General features: G+C 56.3%; 6 protein-coding genes across 6 annotated transcripts; 4 read left to right on the forward strand and 2 right to left on the reverse strand.

Annotated features, from left to right (window-relative positions):
- Positions 1-2,089: 2,089 nt before the first annotated feature.
- On the reverse strand, positions 2,090-4,010 carry C8Q71DRAFT_288682 (uncharacterized protein). The gene is made up of 6 exons (XM_047917568.1): positions 3,762-4,010; positions 3,546-3,654; positions 3,300-3,476; positions 2,958-3,246; positions 2,553-2,680; positions 2,090-2,496 (listed from the first exon to the last, which is right to left on the reverse strand). The coding sequence occupies exons 1-6, from the start codon at positions 3,835-3,837 to the stop codon at positions 2,127-2,129; spliced, it is 1,149 nt and encodes a 382-aa protein (XP_047774618.1). The 5' UTR covers positions 3,838-4,010; the 3' UTR covers positions 2,090-2,126.
- Positions 3,896-4,582, forward strand: C8Q71DRAFT_850649 (uncharacterized protein; the record flags this gene model as incomplete). Its single annotated transcript, XM_047926734.1, has 2 exons — positions 3,896-4,160; positions 4,208-4,582. A coding segment is annotated over exon 2 (195 nt), but the record flags the coding sequence as incomplete, so codon positions are not given.
- A 2,442-nt stretch (positions 4,583-7,024) lies between these two features.
- C8Q71DRAFT_288677 (uncharacterized protein) lies at positions 7,025-8,345 on the forward strand. Its single transcript, XM_047917567.1, has one exon. It carries the CDS (start codon positions 7,307-7,309, stop codon positions 8,285-8,287), a length of 981 nt encoding a protein of 326 aa, XP_047774620.1. The 5' UTR covers positions 7,025-7,306; the 3' UTR covers positions 8,288-8,345.
- C8Q71DRAFT_881407 (uncharacterized protein) lies at positions 8,312-9,052 on the forward strand (the record flags this gene model as incomplete). Its single annotated transcript, XM_047928486.1, has 4 exons — positions 8,312-8,480; positions 8,540-8,720; positions 8,774-8,837; positions 8,890-9,052. 4 exons carry the CDS (start codon positions 8,312-8,314, stop codon positions 8,965-8,967), a joined length of 492 nt encoding a protein of 163 aa, XP_047774621.1. The 3' UTR covers positions 8,968-9,052.
- Positions 9,053-10,363: 1,311 nt separating this feature from the next.
- On the forward strand, positions 10,364-12,836 carry C8Q71DRAFT_726716 (kinase-like domain-containing protein; the record flags this gene model as incomplete). The annotated part of the gene is made up of 12 exons (XM_047921794.1): positions 10,364-10,548; positions 10,592-10,666; positions 10,735-10,831; positions 10,861-11,100; positions 11,181-11,200; positions 11,260-11,455; positions 11,513-11,621; positions 11,795-11,904; positions 11,936-12,164; positions 12,229-12,513; positions 12,574-12,646; positions 12,713-12,836. 12 exons carry the CDS (start codon positions 10,364-10,366, stop codon positions 12,834-12,836), a joined length of 1,743 nt encoding a protein of 580 aa, XP_047774622.1.
- Positions 12,837-14,172: 1,336 nt separating this feature from the next.
- On the reverse strand, positions 14,173-16,445 carry C8Q71DRAFT_815946 (uncharacterized protein). Its single transcript, XM_047926111.1, has 5 exons — positions 16,309-16,445; positions 16,041-16,241; positions 14,963-15,986; positions 14,646-14,900; positions 14,173-14,592 (listed from the first exon to the last, which is right to left on the reverse strand). Exons 1-5 carry the CDS (start codon positions 16,329-16,331, stop codon positions 14,557-14,559), a joined length of 1,539 nt encoding a protein of 512 aa, XP_047774623.1. The 5' UTR covers positions 16,332-16,445; the 3' UTR covers positions 14,173-14,556.
- Between the last annotated feature and the right edge of the window lie 56 nt (positions 16,446-16,501).

Consider the following 16,501-nt stretch of genomic DNA (forward strand, 5'->3'; position numbering starts at 1 on the left):
GGTGCAGCGACCTCATCGACGAGAATGAACTGGACCGCCGAATTCGCACCCTTCCCCCCGCGTTCGGGACTCGTCACTTTGCTAACGGGATCACTTCTCTATCCCAAGTATCCGGTATGGAGTCCAAGCAGATCGCACGCATCCTGCTGGGATGCTTGGTCGGCAAGATTCCTCAGAACGTCATGCTTGCGTTCAGATCTCTACTCGACTTCATCTATCTCGCGCAATACACCACCCACGATGACTCCACCCTCCAGTACATGGAAGACGCCCTCAAAATCTATCACAAGAACAAACAAGCTCTGGTCAATCTTGGCGTGCGCGAACACATGAAGATCCCGAAGTTCCACTCCCTCCTCCACTACGTCGAATCAATCCGGTTGCTTGGCGCAACAGACAACTACAACACGGAAGCCTTCGAACGTCTTCATATTGACTATGCCAAGAACGGCTGGAGGGCGTCGAACCATCGCGACGCGCGTCCTCAGATGGTCCGATGGCTAGCACGCCAGGAGAAGATGATCATGCTCAGCTCTACCATTCGCAGGAAGCTACAAATCGACGAGGATCCGGACGAGGACGCTGCCTTTGCGTCTGAAGACCCGGACCTTTCGACCAAGCGCCACACCCAGATCAAGCTGCCAAAGAATCCAAGCGTACCGCTCCAGTCCATCAAGCTCGTCGAAGAACGTCACAACGCACCCGGTTTTACACACGCACTCCTCCAGCATATCTATACCCTCAAACTCGGTCGACGCCTCACTCCGACTGAGCTTCAGACCGCGTCGTCCAACTTGCCGTTCAATCGCGTCGACGTTTTCCACGGATTCAAGTTCGCTCCCCAGCCATTGACTGACGACAAGAACGAGACCGACGTGGTGAAGGCGCGTCCAGCATGCGCCAAACAGCCTGCCCGTTTTGATACAGCAGTCATCCTGCAGGAGAGTGATGCAGAGACGACCGGCCTCCAAGGTATGTGACCGACTCGCGTTCAAATGAATATTCGTTTACTCAAAGACGCATGTCGCTCAGGAACAAGAATAGGACGAGTCAAGGTTATCTTCAGACTCCCGCAGCGCATACATGACCCGCGGACCAGCGTTGCCTTGCCTGCGCCTGCGTCCTGGCCAGATCAAGGGCCACTAGCGTATGTGGAATGGTACTCCAAGCTCGCACGTACAGCCGACCCAGTCCATATGATGTACGCGGTCAACAAACCCGCTCTCAGGGCCAACGGACATCCCCAAGGAGAGATAATACCTCTCAGCATGATACGGCAGTCTTGCCAACTGATTCCCAAGTTCCCCGGATCAGTGGGAGATTCTCCTGAGCATCTACCAGAGGAATGGACGACTCATACTGTACTGGATTGCGCTTCAAAGTTCTTATTGAACAATTGGACCTCTCACTACGCGTATCAAACACTTTGGTAGTCATTAGCTAGCTTACACGTACTCCAGGGGTCTTAATGTAGAGCACTGAAGCTGCATGGCTCGAGTCTTGAAAACAAGGCGCAAATCTCAAAGGTACTTCATTTCCCTTCAGCGGTCTTCAGGTGCATACTGCACTCGTTTAAGGTGCACAAGTTACCAGAGGTCGCTTAAGATCGCATGGTTCTTATTTAAGACCTCTGAAGTAAGAAACGTTTTTCCTGATGAATAATCTGACGAACGGCCGATGCACCAGCAAATTGGGCCCGCAATGCGTGAGTGTGACGGGATGACGAGCTCAACAGGTATCGTAGATCGACGAGCATGCCGAGCAAGCACTCACGCAGCAGTGCCCAACGAACAGAACCAGGATGTGCATCGGCCTGCCGCGGCGGGGCGACTGCTCGCACGAGCTTGCACTCATATTGTCTAATACTTTTTTGTATGTCAGTATCAATCAGTAGGAATCGAAATATATACAGTTGATTGACTTCATTTCTTGCATCTTTGCTGAGTTGTCCGACGAGCTGGGTAATCTGACGGGCTACTGTATGACGGACCCGACTTCTGAATCGCCTGAAATTGCCGTCAGACAGAGTGCGCAATTTCCCAATGGAGCATGATATTATGATTGAGCGAGGCATAACACAAAGACAGCATGATCGGTGTGCACGGTTGAGCCTACAGTACGCACTACTAGTACTTCAACATTGGCTCCATACGACTGAAGACCTCCCAAGCAGTATCTTTGTTGAGCCGTGGGCACCCAAGTGAGCTGTAGGCCTGCTCAGCAGACGTTGCAAACTCGTGGTCAACCCAACTGAATGCTTCGTCACGGGATATGGGCAGCCGTTCGCGACGCATGGCTTCCACAGCATCCCGGGGCACAGGTATACTGATCCGCACATGTCCGTAGTCCTCCGGTGCAATCCAGAGGTCAGTAGGTGTCGTTCCTGATGGCATGAGTTTGTCACGTTGAACCCGGAGCTTATGCATGTTCCAATAGTCGCGGAAGTCGGTTAGCTCCCGTTGGACAATTTGCGGCCATATCCAGTAGAAGAGACATCTGAAGAGGAATTCGATCGTGAATGAGCACGCAAATGCAATGGCTTGAGCACTCACTCATGTAATTCGTTATTGACGTGGAAAATGCCATCCTCCTTACCTCGTACGATTGCAGCATACAGGTTGCGGCCAGTATGCTGGCGAAATGCATGCCAGAAGCTCTCGATTGGGGTATTATGGACACTCTTCATTGCGTGGCATGGAGGATATGTTGTCGTGTCAATTTCTGGAGCATACACTTCACTATAGTGAAGTGCATGGCCGTGTAATTAGCTCGACGTCGCAATCATGTGATAGAGGAACACATCGTACCGGAACGCTGTCTGCATAGCATAGAGCTCGCCAGTCTCGGAGCCTTTGTCAAACGTGAGTTGCAACGGAATACCTGGTACGAATGTAATGTGTGAGCTCAAGAATGGGCAGGACTGTATAAAGGCAGCACGTACATCCGAGCTCACTGACCCAGTCACAGTACGTATGTCCAACAACGTCTGCCTTCCGATTGTTCGGAATAATGACGAGCTGGATACATACACTTGAACACTTGTCCTTGTAACCGTAGATAGGCAGTGCGACACCACCCATTTGCAGCGCTAATGCGCCGAGCTTGTCATGCCCGTCACAATGCACTTCGTACATTGGCCCAAGCGCGACTAGCCTTCCTCGCAGAATTGCTTGAGGCTTCCGCCCTGGATAGCGGGCCGCAGCACCGTCTGGGTCATTTGTTCGCACAACCTCTCGGATGACACTCCTGATTGGGAGTAAGCAAATTTGACAGAATCTACACAGCTGGCTATCACTCGCCGTGGTAACGGTGTGCCAGAAATTGCAAGGTGTGTTTGCATAGCACCAATGCCACGCCGTCCCGATGAATCCTCGGACATCTCGTTCAGAACGAGCTGTGTTGCGGCCACACCTTTTGGAGCCTTCCGCGACGAAGGAATTCCAAAATGCTTGTTCAGATTCTTCAACAGCGTTAGACTGTATGTCATGTCAGCAAGTAATGACAAGTCACACGGACATACAGTAAGTATAGGCTGCACAGCTCACCCAATATCCAGTTGTAATTCATGGCCCAACCGCTTGATACGACGCGGGAGTGGAAGACGTTCTTGCGAATAACGATAGAGCGCAGCCTTCAAAATCTCTTCATCTGGCCCTGCATTCTTGAGTCAGAAACAGCGACATGGTATTCAAGAGAAGTAGGAAGATCATGCCTAGTACGAGTGGGATCATACAGAGGACATTGAGAAGACTTACAATCACCGTTGTCGCGACCGTTCTTCCCAGAGTGGTTGTTACTGGTTGAAGGCTTGTCTTTGAGTAAGGGATTCCGAGCCATGATGACTGCATGAGAGTGGCTATTGCCCGAGTTCGTAACGCCAGCAGCGAGTGCAAGATGTCACTTTGGCGCCCATTTGTAGGCCACAACCACAAGCGGCGGTGCGCCGGGTGCGGTGGCACGGTCCCCGTGCCTGTTGCGGCTTGCCAGCAGCCAGCTAGCCACCGCCGACTGACGACGTTTCCCGACCACAGCCCAAACACGATGAGCACAGAAATAACACGCAATGCGAGGATACCGAGTTAGACGGCGAGGAGGAGAAGGCAGTGGAAGCGGAAGCTTGCAAGGGAAGACAAAGCGAGCATGAAGGCTTGAGAGCGAAGGTAAGCCTACCTCTTTAGCATACCTACTGCTGACTTCCGTTCCGTAGCGCACACAGAGTGCGGGTGTTCCTCGTATCCGTTGGCTCTGGGCGGCCCCCGACCGCCGCCACGCACCCACAACATCTGCACAAACACATTCTCATCCCCATCTCCATTCCTCGCACCTGTCCCAGCCCCCTGCGCTGCACCAAGTCGCGACGTCCGTGTCGCACCTGATCCGCGACGATATGAACCCCATGCGGGTCGACATGCGCTCGTTCTACCTGTACGCGCCGAACGAGTTGAAGCACCGCAAGCGCACAACACGCGACCAGCTGAAGGTTCTCGAGAGCATGTTCAAGGAGGAGATGAAGCCGAGCGCGACGCAGCACAAGGTTCTCAGCAGGCAGCTTGGCATGGCGCCAACGGAGGTCCAGCCTGAGGTATGTACTGCGTTGTCGTGCTCGCGGGTGGTGAAGGTCTGATTGCTGGTGTCTATCTGTTGCAGGTTTGGTTCCAAAATATCGGTACGCACTGCGTTCCTTCGTCTGCGCTTGCGTGCTATCTGCATGTGCTAACTGACTGACTGATCCCTTAGTCGTGCAAAAGTGAAGAATGAGGCGAAGAAGGTTGCGGCACTCCGCGGGGCGGCCACATCAAACGACACATCCAATACGGCTGCCCACCACGCTCCTCTCCCTCTCCTCCACCAAAGGCACACTCGGAGCCAGTGGGCGATGCGCAGGGAGGCTGTCCGCACACCGGCACGTTGGGGTACTCTGAGACATCCGAGAGCTCATCCGCGTCGGGAAGCACCGAGACCCCGGGGATCACCACCCCCGGAACACGACACCGACAAGGACATCGCTGACCCTGTGCCCTCGCTGCCGACGGTCAACGTTGCGTTCACCTCTCCCTTCGGGGTGTCCTCCGAATACCTTGGCCACCACCGCCGCGGAGGGATCCTATTACAACAAACAAGGCGAGTCAGTATTCGCCATACCAGAACGCGCCCTCACAGTCACCCGCCCTCGCCGGTGCACGACATCCTCGTGCTGCGCCGGGGCTCCCTCCCCAACTTACCTTTCAACCAGGCTGCGTTGCCCGCCGCCGTGGTTGACCCGCTCGGCCAGTCGTTCAGGACGAACACATACAGTGCCGGGAACACCTACAACAGCGCGCCGGCGGTCCCGTACAACATCCTCGCTCATCGCACAAGCATCGCCGCCACAGACACGCACGCGATGCGCCTCGGCTCGCACCCATACGCGCCCCTTGTGGTCGCGGCGAACAGCCGCGCACAGATGGCCGCGCACCGCTTGAGCTCGACTCGGACGCACAGTCCCGTGTCTAGGCTCCATAGCCTCGCACACTCGCCCAGCCATAGCGCCCTCTGGCGCGCATCGTACGCGGCGGGTGCTGACACGTACCCACTCGTGGCCACGCCGGGTCCTATGATGCTGGAGTACAGCGCGCCCGCAGCGATGGGAAGGCTGGGTCCGTATGCGGGCTCGACATGTGGGGTGCCCGCGCCGCCGCCGGGTCCGCTGCTGGAGCAGGGCTTCTCGTTTGGGGCACCACCGCCGGGGCTGGAGTCGCGCGGGTCGGTGTCAAGCAAGCCGAAGGAGGTGCACGAGCACAAGCGCGAGCGGGAGGGTGACTTCCGGTACTAGGAGTGGGAGCGGATGCGCAGCAGGGAGCGGTTCGGGAGTGTGGCGAGCGTGGCAAGCTATTTGAGCCTCCCCGGCATGCCGACCGCGTCGCATATCTTGGAGCGGCAGTGAGTCCTTGCTCTGCTCACATGCGACACACACCTGCAGGGGTTTTGCGTGTGCTGTGTATCGACTGATGTTCCGACGCTGCCTCGCGACAACCAATATGCGCTGCAGGACGATCCCGCCCCCATGTGCCGCCTCCTTCCTCGTCCTTCCTTCCCGCACCCCAGGCCCAAGCACCTCCCATGCAAGCTCCCTTGACGTCTGCCGCAGCTGCGTGCCACACCGCCTCGATGAACCACCCGCCAAACGCCGCGCTGCCGCCGCGGAGCGCGGGTAACGCATAAGGGCCGATGCGAGAGATACAGAATGTGCAGAGGCTGCTGGACGAGCGCGTGGTCATCAAGACGCAGGGCGCGTAGCGGGTCAGGATCGTGGAGCGCGGGACGCTGGATCAGTACGTTGTTGCAAGGTGGAGAAGGCAGATAATTGGGAGATGGAGGGGGACGAGGAGCTTGTGGGCACAAGTGTGGAGGAGAGTCGGGGAGTTGGAATTGAGAGTCAGGGAGGTGAAGGGAGTAGTCGGGAGGTCCGTGCCAGGTCTGGCGGTGCCTGCTTCATGCCGAGCGGAGGAGCATAGATCGTGAACGTGGCTGTCTCCATCATGAGCGCGGCATCGTCTGCCTAGTAATGGGTCGTTGTGAGCGATGTGGAGGTCAACGCTCAGCGCGCATATCTGTAATGCGTGATCTCAAGCACGGTCACGTGCAAAACGCGCGTCGTGTTTGTTTAACGCATGCACGCACATGGGAAGCCATATAAATGGGGCGCGCAGACACTGGGCCCCCTCACCGCGTCCCCTCGTAACAGTACAGACATTCTGAACGGGGGGTGCGCTCTACTTCTCACCCATTTTCCGGCCGACCACGACGCGCTGTTACATTTGCTTATGCTGGCTCAGCAGTCTAATAGGTGATATTACGAGGCCACAGTACCACGAGTGCTGGTTAACCGGTTGTCACTGATTTGTTCACGGGGAGGACATATCCCGATGACAATCGCCCAGCCCATGAACACCTCGCGCGCCAGTTAATCCACCGCGCCGCCACAAAGCTTGCTATTCATCCGTCCAGCGTGCCCACCGGTCCAGATCGGTCACGATCTAGTCGCGAGGGGCGCGCTGCCCGTGAGGAGCCAGAACGAGAGCGCCAAGGCGGCGGGCGGCGACGTGGACATCGTGGCCATGCCGGCGTCGCGCAGCTGGTTCCCGTACGGTGTGCACACCGCCGCGATTTCCGACGCCATCGAGAGGTAGCGAGAGGTCGGCAGGTCCGACGCCGTTGTAGGAAAGAGGTGCCGCCGCTTCCCGCGACGGGCGCTTACATGGCGCAGGCCCCGACGGGCACGTCCGCGCCTGGCTGACCGCGATTGCGGCCCCACCCCCCTCACTTCATGCCGCCGCCACCGCGCGCGCATGTCTCCCGCCCACCATACAGCCCTCGGCGCGTCCGACGTGTGCCACACCCACTCGCCCACTCGCAGACCCGCGAACCCGCATCTACCCGCGTACTCAGCGAAACGCACACCGGCCGCACACGCTCCCCCGACTTCTTCATCTGGGGGGCTCGTTCGCGCATCCGCAGCGAAGGGAGAAGTAGGATCGGCGTATGTGCAAGAGGGTGTGGCCGCGCCAGTGAGTATTCCATCATCTCACCCTTCGCGGCTCCCCTCTCTTCCCACTCCTCTTCCTGCCTCCGGTACCTGCGCGCCCCCTCTCGCACGACACGCGCGTGCCCGCCGAACGCTCCCGCCCCCCTCCCCAACTCCCCCTCTCTCGCGTGCACATCGCGTGCTCCTCCCTCCGGCCAGCGCGCAACCTCCCCGCCGAGTCGCCTTCATCTCGCGACCTGGCGGGGCCTGCTCGCGCGCCCCTCCTTTACCCCACGTCCGACGCGCAGCCGCCCTCGATCAGCGGGCCTGCTCCCCGGTCCGAACGCGGGCGCGAACCCCCACCTCCCGCGTGCTCGCGCTCGCCGTCGCTCCTGCGCTTCGCCGTTCCGCCCACCCCGCTCATCCCTTCATTTGCAGCACCTCTACTCGTCAGTGCTCCAGCGGGCCCTCTCCCGCCTCCCCTCTCGAATGCGCTGCGTGGCTCTGCGCTCTCGCCAACATCTGGCCGGCTCAACCGCTTGTGCACACCCCCTCCCACCAGCTGCGAGGATGCACGATCTTGCTGTGCTCCTCCCTGCTGCCCGGCTGATGCGAAGGGGGGAGACCACGCCTGCGCCCGCGCCCATGTTCAACACGAAGGAGCTGCCGGCGACCAGCCGCACAAGGACCCAGTCCAGGCTGGTGCTCCATGCAAAGGTCCGGTCGTTCGCGCCGATGGACCACACGAAGGCGAGCGAGACCTCGCGCATACGCATCCAGTAGCCGCCCCGGCCCCTGGAGGCTCGTATGGGGGACGCCCCGCCGTCGCATCGCGCGAAGCACAACGCGAGCGACGAGAGCAGCAGCGAGGACGCCAACGAGGGCGATGGCAACGAGCTCAAGAAGAAGCGGAAAAAGGTGCGCCTCTCCCACGTACTGCTGCGCGCGGCCTCATTGTCAGGGCAGAAGAAGAACCGTGGGTCTGAGTACTACGACACGCCCGACCCCTCATCGACGACTCCGAGCTCGCGCAAGACGAGCGGACGTTCTTCGCGCAGACGAAGCACGACGACGAGACGGCGGCGCAGAGCGGTGCGGCGGTGCGGGATGCGCATCCACCCGGCAAGAAGTATCGTCTGGCGGACACGATGAAGGCGATCATCTGGCAGCTCGTGTGTCTGAGCAATGAGGTTGTGCGGTTGGAGAACGGGAAGAAGTAAATAGCCGGTCAGTGTCCGCCTGTGGGTCTGTGCTGACGTGTTGCGTTAGTATTCTGGAGAACAGCAACCAGGTGGTGAGTGACCAGGGTGTACGGAAGACGCTGCACCAGAAGGTTAGCACTGGTTGCGCTTCCGCGTGTGATTCGTGGCTGATTCGAGGTGTAGATCCCCCATGCCTTACTGGGTCTAGTGAGCTTCATGAAGAAGAAATACGCGAAAGAGGTCATCGAGAATGAGGCATGATCCCCGCTTGCCGTACCTCCTCTCTGCTTCGCCTGCGTCACTCGTGCATCTACACTACTTCTCTGGTCTTGTGTGCGTTCGTCTAATTTGGCACTCACTCTTCCTCAATGGACGTTCTGCGCACCAGCTGCGCTATTGGTACATTAAGCTTTAGGCGATGCAATGCTAGCTAGGTGCGCTGATGCTTCCGAGTCCCCGGTTGCGAACCATCCTTTGAGCGAGGAGCTGAGCGCGTGTTTGTTTGTTGGCTCCGAGTTGCAAGCAAATCCTGCGACTCGGGAGGGAAGGTGGTGACCGGTGAGGTGCAGGGCTGCAGGTGCCAGCACTGATGTGTGTGCACCGTCTCTTGTGCGTGCACCGTCTCTTGTGCGCACACCGTCTCTTGTGCGCACACTGTCTCTCCGAGTCGTGTGCCTGCCGTATCACACCGTCTCTCCGAGTCGTGTGCCCACGGTCTCTTGCACGGTCTCTCTCGCCCACCTGCCCTCAGTGGACCCTTACGGCTCAGGCAACAATGGACGGGTGACCATGCGCGCTCCCCGAGCCTTATGCCGGTGCGCGCTGGAACAACCGTGGCGGACGGCATGACTTGGACTTCGCTATTCAACGTGTTTCGCCCTAGCCATCATACAGTGCTGCCGCTCAACCTGTTCGCAGAAGAAGCCCACCAAATCCTTTGGGCTGACGTGCCGTGGTCAAGGCCCAGTGCGCGGACACACATTTGTTGTCCAGCCACTTGTCTATCTTCCCGCCATGCACAAGGCCCAAGCGTGCTGCTTCCCCTCCAGCTCGTAGCATCTCTGTCATGTCCATATCGCTACATAACGTACCGTACTTTTCGTGAGTGCTTCCGTGATCTTTGTGAATACACTCTTTGTGCAATCCAATTATTTCCACAAATGGGCCGCCATCTGGTCGGCTTGCCAAGGTGAGTATCTCACACTGAACGCTCGTAAATGGTGGTTCAACGGTACCGACAAATAGAAGCATTTCGGAGCTGGAGGCAGTGATAGACGTTGAGGTCTCCGCACAGAGAAGTAGGTGGCAATCAAGGAAAGAAGACATGTCTCACAATTCGAGCGACTCTCACTTGTATGGGAAGCACGAGGCAAGTACGGTCTGTTCATGACTGGCCACCGACAGCCAAGTGACGAATCTGCGATTTCGGATATTTCGACTCCAGAGTCCAGACTGTGTCAGGTTGACCCAAACGTTATTATCCGACTTTGCATTCAGCCCGCCCCTGCAACGGCGTCTTGGTACGTGAGATCATCCACGGCCATGTACATTTTCAGCAGCCAGTCTCTAGTCTTAGAAACACACCTGCATAGCATATAAATACGTCTGAAGCTCCCTGCGTCATCAATGCTCTTTGCCGGACTTTGTTGCATTCCCCATGTCTACATCTGACTCGGACCCTAATGTCTGCATCAGTCTCAATGAAAGCGACTTATCTTGTCGCAACTACTTCCCCAAGAAGGATGAACCTGGCCCGTGCCAGAAGTGCGCGCTTCTGAACAAGCTCGACCAAGAGACCGACGAGTTCAAGCGGAAAGGTGTCAGTGACATCACCCAGCTGAGGTTTCTGTCTCACTGGCCAACGTAGTCTGATGCTATGTTTTAGGACTGGCCGCAATGTAGCGATTGCGGCGCCACAGCCGCGAGGCTTCAGAACGAATTGTGTGGCCAGTGCAAACGGGTAAGTGTTTGTATCATTGGCATTGATGTATTCTGACGGCATCTGTTTGGTTGAAACACGGTGCACAGAACAAGGGACTCATACATGAAAGCGTTGAAGCAGCTCAACTACACCGTAGTCAGGCATTTCAAGCCCGCATGCAAACATCATCGCGCACGCAAGCTGGTCATTCGACTAATGATCATCTCGCTCAGGCCGCTAGCTCGGCATCTGCATTTCCTCTAACGACAGAGTCTCTCAACGCTGCTCGCCCTGGGCGTATGCCAGCTTCACCGGACAGCCAAAATCAGGCTATGGGGGTTCGACTCATTTGGCTCACATTTCAGGCACGCGTGTCCAAGAAGCTTGATACACGCCTTGGCATGCATATGGCTGCCTACGAAGACAATCTCCTGATTGAAGGTCTGCATCACACGGAGATCACGATCATGACCGTGTGTATCAGTACTCACACAAAGAGCTAGACATTATTGCCAGAGTTCTTGAAATCTGGAATACGACTTGGGTCGGAAAGTATCCCAAGGCCTTGCGGCGGTGCGTCTATATCAATTTGCTAATGTATCCTCTTTTGGCTGATTGACTTGGACCATCAGCGACGAAGTTCTTCTGCGTTTTGAAGGGAACAAACTCCCCATTCCGGGGAGCGATATCCTCCTATTGGCCGACTTTTACCGCCTGCATACCACTGGGGCTAACAAAGAAATTTATGTGCCGAAGACTCGTAAAGTACCTGGCGGCTCGAAAAACTCACACACTCTTACACTCGAGTTGTTGATCGAGCTGGATGCGGTAAACGTTGAGATCTCTTCGTACACATTCTCCCTGCTAATCATCATGATTTCTCAGTACACTGATCGTATTGAAGATACCGACACCACCACATCCCTCAGGAAGAGTACTAAACGCAAAGCCGACACTGACGCCATGTCCGCCCCTGTTGGGAAACAGCCTCGGAGTGAGTCGTACTTCTATACCTGTCGCTATGGTATCTCACTCGCTGGAGGGCTGTCATTACAGACACTTCGAACCCATTCCCGAAATCTTCTTTCGTTCGCGCACCTAGTTCCGCATCAGCAAATGTCAACACCACCGAGACGATCAGTCTTGTTCTCGCTGACGTACATACAGATGCAGCTACTGGTTCCGTCGAGATCACATGGCCTGCAGTGAAAAAGACGGTCGTAGCGAAGCTTGAGGTGGACAAGATGATGTCTGGACAGACTAAACATGTGTACCGGGTAAGCATTGATTCTAGATTGTAGCCCACAGCACTGGCTCACAGTTACTTCTACTCGCGTGCAGCTGTTTATGGACGGCACAACATACGTTGCGAAGCGTTTCTTTAACATCGGTGGTGACGGAGCCCCAGGCCGGCGTGTATCCCCATCACAGAACTACCAGAACCTCTATCAGGAGGTGTGTCGCGCCATTCAAGGCCAGTGGTTCCTTGACGAGTTCTACAAACTGGTTCGCCAGAGAGACATCGAGGTCGACATGTGTCTGTATCTTCCTCATGCCATTATTCTGATTGTCTGCTGATTCTATTGTTGTTGACGAATTAGCTTTCCGCTTTGTTCGTCCGCTCCTCGCCAAAGAGGTCATTGATGATCTTGGCAGCTTTTCGCTCGCGTCAGGCGTCTCGCAAGCAGACATCGACAGTGACAGCGAACCTGACAAAGCCGGTGCTTACTGGCTTATTGAACCTCGTCGAGCAGCCTCCGTTCGCCGCTGGAGCGGCACCATGTCACACCCAGTTGTTGCCGGTCAAAAGGGGGCAACCATGTCCGTGCTTGCCCATTTTATCTACGGTTACTCAAACTCCGAGCTCGTTGCTGCTGATCTACAAAGTGCGTCAGTCGGATCAACTCATAATGCTGATGAGATTCACTGACTTGTCACAACCGCAGGTACAATTGCTGGTACAGACACGGGAACAGTGGCCGATGTGATCTTTGATATCATGACCCATACTCCAGATGGGTGCGTTCTCATCTATCATAATTTTCTTACGATGTTGCACGATACTGATGTCAATGCTACCCGAAGAAACTCTGGTGTAGGTGACCACGGTCAGGAAGGGATAGATGCTTTCATTGAGCAACATGAATGCAACTATCTCTGCAAGGAGATGGGCTTGGTGACGGAAGGTGGTGGCAGTGACGGCGATTAGGGGTCAACAGGTGTTCAAGAGTAGAGTCAATCATGCCGGCGCGCACACATAATGAATCTAATGGCACCGCATCCGAGTCATTGACTTTACGCCCGATGTCATGCAGTAGCGAGGAAATGTGTTTAGGTTTCGCTCCCCAGAAAACTCGGAGCAACCTCCTCCGAGTCAGCGCAGGTCAGCTTCCCCTACAGGCGCAGGTCGCCTGGTTGAGCTTCCGAGGGTGGACGATGTTGACCCCGCGCAACGCACAGAGCGACAGCGGCAGCTCGCGGCACATATTGCCAGCCTTGAGCTTGAGAAGATGGAGTGCGAGAAGGGCAAGGATGGCGACAAGAAGGATCCTGAGTCCGATGCAAACGCCGAGTTTGCCTTCATGATACAATGCGACGATATATAACACCCATCAACTACGTCCCACCCCAGGCTTCTCAGCCTGCCCTTCTATCCGCCAACCCCCGCCGACCTCCCTAAACGCACAGAAGATTTTTCGAACCTTGTCGTAGAGGTTGAGAAAGAAGCCATGGCAGACCACCACACAAGGACATTCCCCTCGGGCTGCTGCACGTCCGTGAGGTCCAAGGGGATCGCAATGGCGGAGACTCGATCCTCGCCAGCTCGACCTTGACGGCTGCTTGACAACGATGTGCTCGACGGCTGCTTGACAACGATGTGCTCGCCGGCGGGGTCCCAGCGAGTCATGTGGTGATTTTCGGAGCATTATAGAAGACTGAGGGCGCACTGGTGAGGACACGTTGAAGGCAGGTGTACGGGGAGCAACTTACGCGTAGAGCTTGGGCAAAAATGCTGCCTCCGTTTTGGCAGCCTGCTGCTCTGACGGGTGGGCAGCTTTGAGGGTGGCTTGAAGGTGGCCTCGCGGCGCCGAAGGCCCAAACCAGCCGGGAGCAGCGAGCCAGTACCGGGAGTATCAAACCAGTGAAGACGTGGGGTCAGAGTGAAGCCACCTATGAGCTTGCGCGCTGGATGGAGGCGGCGGCGGCGCTGAGAGAGGCTGGCCGTGGCTGGCGCGAGGGCACAGTCACGGTGGCCGCGGGCATAGGCGTGAACGGTGACACACGGATATGGCCGAACCGAGCCATGGCCGAGTCGGGCGCGTTTGAACTGTGGCCTTCCGGCCGACCTTAGCCCGGCCAGATAGATGTAAACGAATTCACCGGATCTGCTTTATATTACTAGATGCACAGAGCGCGAGCGCATGGACAGTTTCCCTATTCGGTATCGCACGCACCATGTAGGGACGAGAACTTCCCACGGCGACGCGGCATCCCCGGCGGAATACCGTTTCTACTTGACAGAGCCCTCCCTCCCTTCGGGAGGAGTCGGGGACTAGTAATCAGGCCCGTCCGGGCAGGCCTACAAAGCTTCAAAGCTTCAAGCTTCAAGCTTCAGGCTTCACTGCCTTCAGGGCGCGTCAGGTCGATCTGGTTTTCCTGATTCGGCGCGCGCACGACTGAAAGGCCGCATCAATGGGCCGGCAGCGAAGTCCAGTCGACACTCGCTGAACTCGACAGTACAATACATTCACGACACGGGCTGCTTCGTGACAACGTTAACGACATACGGCGATCTCGCATTTGGGAAGCCGAAGATAAGTAGGAGGGGATAAAGGCAGCAGGACGAAGAAGACCGCCAGGCGAGGCCGACGCACGGAACGGGAGTCATAGGCAGATCGTACAAGTAAAGAGGGGATACCTAGCAATACCTAGTAATCATCATCGAAAGGATACACTTGCAGTCCCTGAAAGAATATGTCAGCATCTTCGAGATTGATGGCACAGTTGACATGCTTACGCTGTGGCCTAACGGGTTGACTTCCACCCGCGGTTCCTCGTCAACGCTTTGCTTCGCTACAAGGCGATATGGGTACCAGCAAGGGTCGGAGCTGATCCGCAAGAGCCACAGCCTGACGTCCGGGCGCGCAAGTTTATCTGCGATGATGGCCGCGTTTCGTTGCAGCGTCGCGAAGCGGGGAAGAGGTAGATTATCGTCATAGAGTCGCAGCGTGAGCAACTTCTCGAGTTTTGCTAGCCGCAACCCAACGCCGGTCTGCGCGAGAGCGGTTAGAGCTGTCCGCGGTATGGTCAACGGATGAATCGATGACAACTCACAGCGGTGACACTACTGCCGGTGTCGGATTGGAAGCGATGCATCTCCAACGATGTGAGCCGAGGGAACCTCTGGGCGACGCAGACTAGGAGTTCATCTTCTGCGGCGTCTGCGCGGTATTCCAAACAGAGCTCTTCAAGATCAGGAGTGTTAATATGTGGGAGAAGTTTTAGCATCTCCGATGCGTGCAGTATGGGCGAATGGAGATGAGACAATCTGTTCTCCTTCCAGGAGTAGAAATAGTGATGGGGAGTGCATCGCAGCGATAAGCGTCGCATCGATCTGGGGAGATGGGAATAAATGCGATCCTCGGGACTGGGGAAGGAAACGACTAGGTCAACGAGGTCAGGCCACGGAAATCGTGCTTCATGATCCAAGGGCCAAAGCTTCAGATCTTTCCTGTGAACATAGCTACGTAAAGCGAGCTCCAGCTTCAGAACGCGCAACTTGGGCATTTCAGCAAGGAGGGTGACAAATGGGATGAGAGAGTCCGGGCTCGGATGGAAGTCACCAATCAGATGAAGTTCCTTGAGGCGTGGCCATTGGTTGGCCATTAGGGTTCTGAAGGGCGCAACCTCGCTAGCAAGTAGAAGGCATTCGAGAGTATGCCGCAGCCTTCCAATCACCACGCCCAGAGCGGCCTCCTGGCAGAGGAAACGACGGAGTTCGCTGCGCAAGGCACGTTGCTCGTGTCGGAACGTCGTCAACGGAGCGAGAAATTCGACGCTGTCGGTCGTGAGGGAATGTCGCGGACTAAACATAAACTGAGCGAGTGTGAAACTGCGGAGCTGCGGCGTTGAGAGGATGGCCGCTAGGCTATCCCACCCCAATCCATGTGACTCTCGGCACATAAAGTCTAGTGAGATCGATTGCAGGCGAGGCATGGCTCGTAGAGTGGTCCTGAGGAACTCGGGGTCCATGATTCCACATAACAAAGGGTCGTCGGTAAAGTGCAGTCGAGGTTTCCGCGAGGAGTAAAATCTCGCAGCGGCCCGATCAGGGCATTCGTCTCGCAAGGAAAGGTGACTAAGCACATGTGGTCTGTCAGTGTTGTATTTGTGAATTTCTGTCTGTACGTACTATACATAGGGCCACAGGGTTTGCGGGAGGAACCTATCTGCGCAGATCGGCTCCGCGACAGTGACTAGGCAGCGTCGGAAGAGTACGGGCATGGTTTCTTCTCGAATCCACCGGCACGACGATGACAGTGAGCGCAAGCCGCGGTCAGGCAGCGAGTGCTCGAAGACACTTAGAAGAACATCGGTGTTTAACCGGCAGAGCCTACAGTAGAAGCTGAATTAAATACGACTCGGAAATGTCGCGCCACCGTCCTACTAATGGAACTTACGAGTCTGAGTTCTCCGTCATCATGTCCAATAGACTGATCTTGTGGCTTGCGCTGAATGCATTGGCGACGCAGGGTTGTGTGAGCTCGATGAACAGAATGAACGGACGAGTCTCCCGACATTGTCAGCCACAGAAGACTCGCGCGTCACATAATCAGCGTGAGCGTGACACTGACAAGTCACTTGTCGCTGTGG

This window comes from Rhodofomes roseus (genome assembly GCF_022264815.1).
Source record: "Rhodofomes roseus strain CIRM-BRFM 1785 chromosome Unknown C8Q71scaffold_25, whole genome shotgun sequence".
Taxonomy (NCBI): domain Eukaryota; kingdom Fungi; phylum Basidiomycota; class Agaricomycetes; order Polyporales; family Fomitopsidaceae; genus Rhodofomes; species Rhodofomes roseus.

Excerpts from the sequence above, each read along its gene's own strand:
- C8Q71DRAFT_288682 (XM_047917568.1), bottom strand. The coding sequence starts at position 3,837 with ATGGCTCGGAATCCCTTACTCAAAGACAAGCCTTCAACCAGTAACAAC. Across the intron at positions 3,477-3,545 it reads GAATTACAACTGGATATTGG|TCTAACGCTGTTGAAGAATC; the intron begins GTGAGCTGTGCA and ends CATGACATACAG. Across the intron at positions 3,247-3,299 it reads TCTGGCACACCGTTACCACG|GAGTGTCATCCGAGAGGTTG; the intron begins GCGAGTGATAGC and ends ACTCCCAATCAG.
- C8Q71DRAFT_288677 (XM_047917567.1), top strand. The coding sequence starts at position 7,307 with ATGCCGCCGCCACCGCGCGCGCATGTCTCCCGCCCACCATACAGCCCT.
- C8Q71DRAFT_815946 (XM_047926111.1), bottom strand. The coding sequence starts at position 16,331 with ATGATGACGGAGAACTCAGACTC. Across the intron at positions 15,987-16,040 it reads ACCCTGTGGCCCTATGTATA|TCACCTTTCCTTGCGAGACG; the intron begins GTACGTACAGAC and ends ACATGTGCTTAG. Across the intron at positions 14,901-14,962 it reads CCGGCAGTAGTGTCACCGCT|ACCGGCGTTGGGTTGCGGCT; the intron begins GTGAGTTGTCAT and ends GCTCTCGCGCAG.